Here is a 1305-nt window from a genome sequence, read left to right as displayed (position 1 = left end):
TAGTAGGTGCTCTTATAGACACTTTCCAGGACTACAGAAATGAAAAGTACTTTGATGAACTATGGAAAGAGGTTCAGGAACTTGCTGAGAAGAGCAAAATCAGTGTAAAAATTGACAGAAGAAATCCAAGATTAAGTTCAAAATTTCTTGACTCACTTGTCATGAGCACTATAGGACAGAGAAAATGTGATGACGAGGGCTTCCCCAGACCACTCTTTAATCAGGTGCTTGACTGTCTCATAGCGGAGTTAAAGAGGCGTTTTTCAAAGAAAAATTGTGAGATCATGTAAGGAGTGCGGTCCCTAAACCCCAAAAGTGCAACTTTCTTGAATGAGGAGCCTCTGATTGCTTTTGGACATATCTTTGAGTCAGATTTAGATGACCGGAAACATGAAGTGCACCAAATAAAGCGTTTGCTTGATCAGAGAATAAAGAGTGATTTAGGCACACCTTCTACTTTGCTTGATTTTATTCTGTTTCTTGAACCTTAAAGAGGTTTTACATTAATTATTCAGACTTTGCAAGATTGCAGTAGTTAGTCCAGTTAGTACTGCTTCTTGTGAGAGAAGCTTTTCTGCTTTAAAATTAATTAAAAGTTACCTAAGGACAACAATGGCTGATGCCAGGCTAAGTCACATTGGAACACTTAGCATAGAGTCAAGGAGGGCACGGGGCCTCAACATGGATGACTTTGTAACATATTTTGCTTCATCTCACAACAACCAAAGGATTTTACTTTTATGAGTACATGAAGTAGTCTTGTGTTTCTCGTCATGATTTAGGTCTTCACCGACTGGTACTTGTACCAATGCTAGTTTAGGAGTCAGTACATTTGGTCATAGCTGCATTAAGTTCGAAAATAAAATGCACATGTAGCATCTATTAAATAACAGTTTCCATAACATACAACCTTCTTTTTTGAGATATTGTAATTGTGAACTGTGTGACACTGCATTCTCATTGTAAGTCTTGTCTTGTTACAATGGTTTCATTTAGAGGTTAATGTCCACTTATGCTTTGTGTGGCATGCATTGATAATAAACTGCAAATTACATGAGCAAATCTCATTTCATGAGTCTTTATTTATATATAGTATGTGAATGAAAGTACTCTTACTGCATTGTCATAGTCAGTGGACCCCTTACAGATAGCCCTGGCCCCCCCTTGGCCCCCCCAGAAATAAAAGTCTAGCTCCGCCACTGTGCTTTATGGCTTTGAAACCATTTTCAGAAAAACTCATAAAACCACACAAAACAAATAGGCTCATGGCATAAAATAATAATTTTAGATATTGTTATGAATACC

At 37.5% G+C, this 1305-nt stretch overlaps 1 protein-coding gene across 1 annotated transcript in view; it reads left to right on the top strand.

The window, feature by feature from the left end:
- Positions 1-104, top strand: part of LOC106942539 (zinc finger MYM-type protein 1-like) — a gene marked incomplete at its 3' end in the record, with an annotated part of 5569 nt that extends 5465 nt beyond the window's left edge. Inside the window, exon 3 of the mRNA XM_015025857.1 lies at positions 7-104. Within this exon, the coding sequence (XP_014881343.1) occupies positions 7-104 (98 nt within the window). The remainder of the gene's footprint in view (positions 1-6) is intronic.
- Positions 105-1305: the final 1201 nt, after the last annotated feature.

Source organism: Poecilia latipinna, unplaced genomic scaffold, assembly GCF_001443285.1.
Source record: "Poecilia latipinna isolate Pla-1442-1.1 unplaced genomic scaffold, P_latipinna-1.0 Scaffold4362, whole genome shotgun sequence".
Classification (NCBI taxonomy): domain Eukaryota; kingdom Metazoa; phylum Chordata; class Actinopteri; order Cyprinodontiformes; family Poeciliidae; genus Poecilia; species Poecilia latipinna.
This window is presented reverse-complemented; position numbering and strand designations above follow the sequence as displayed.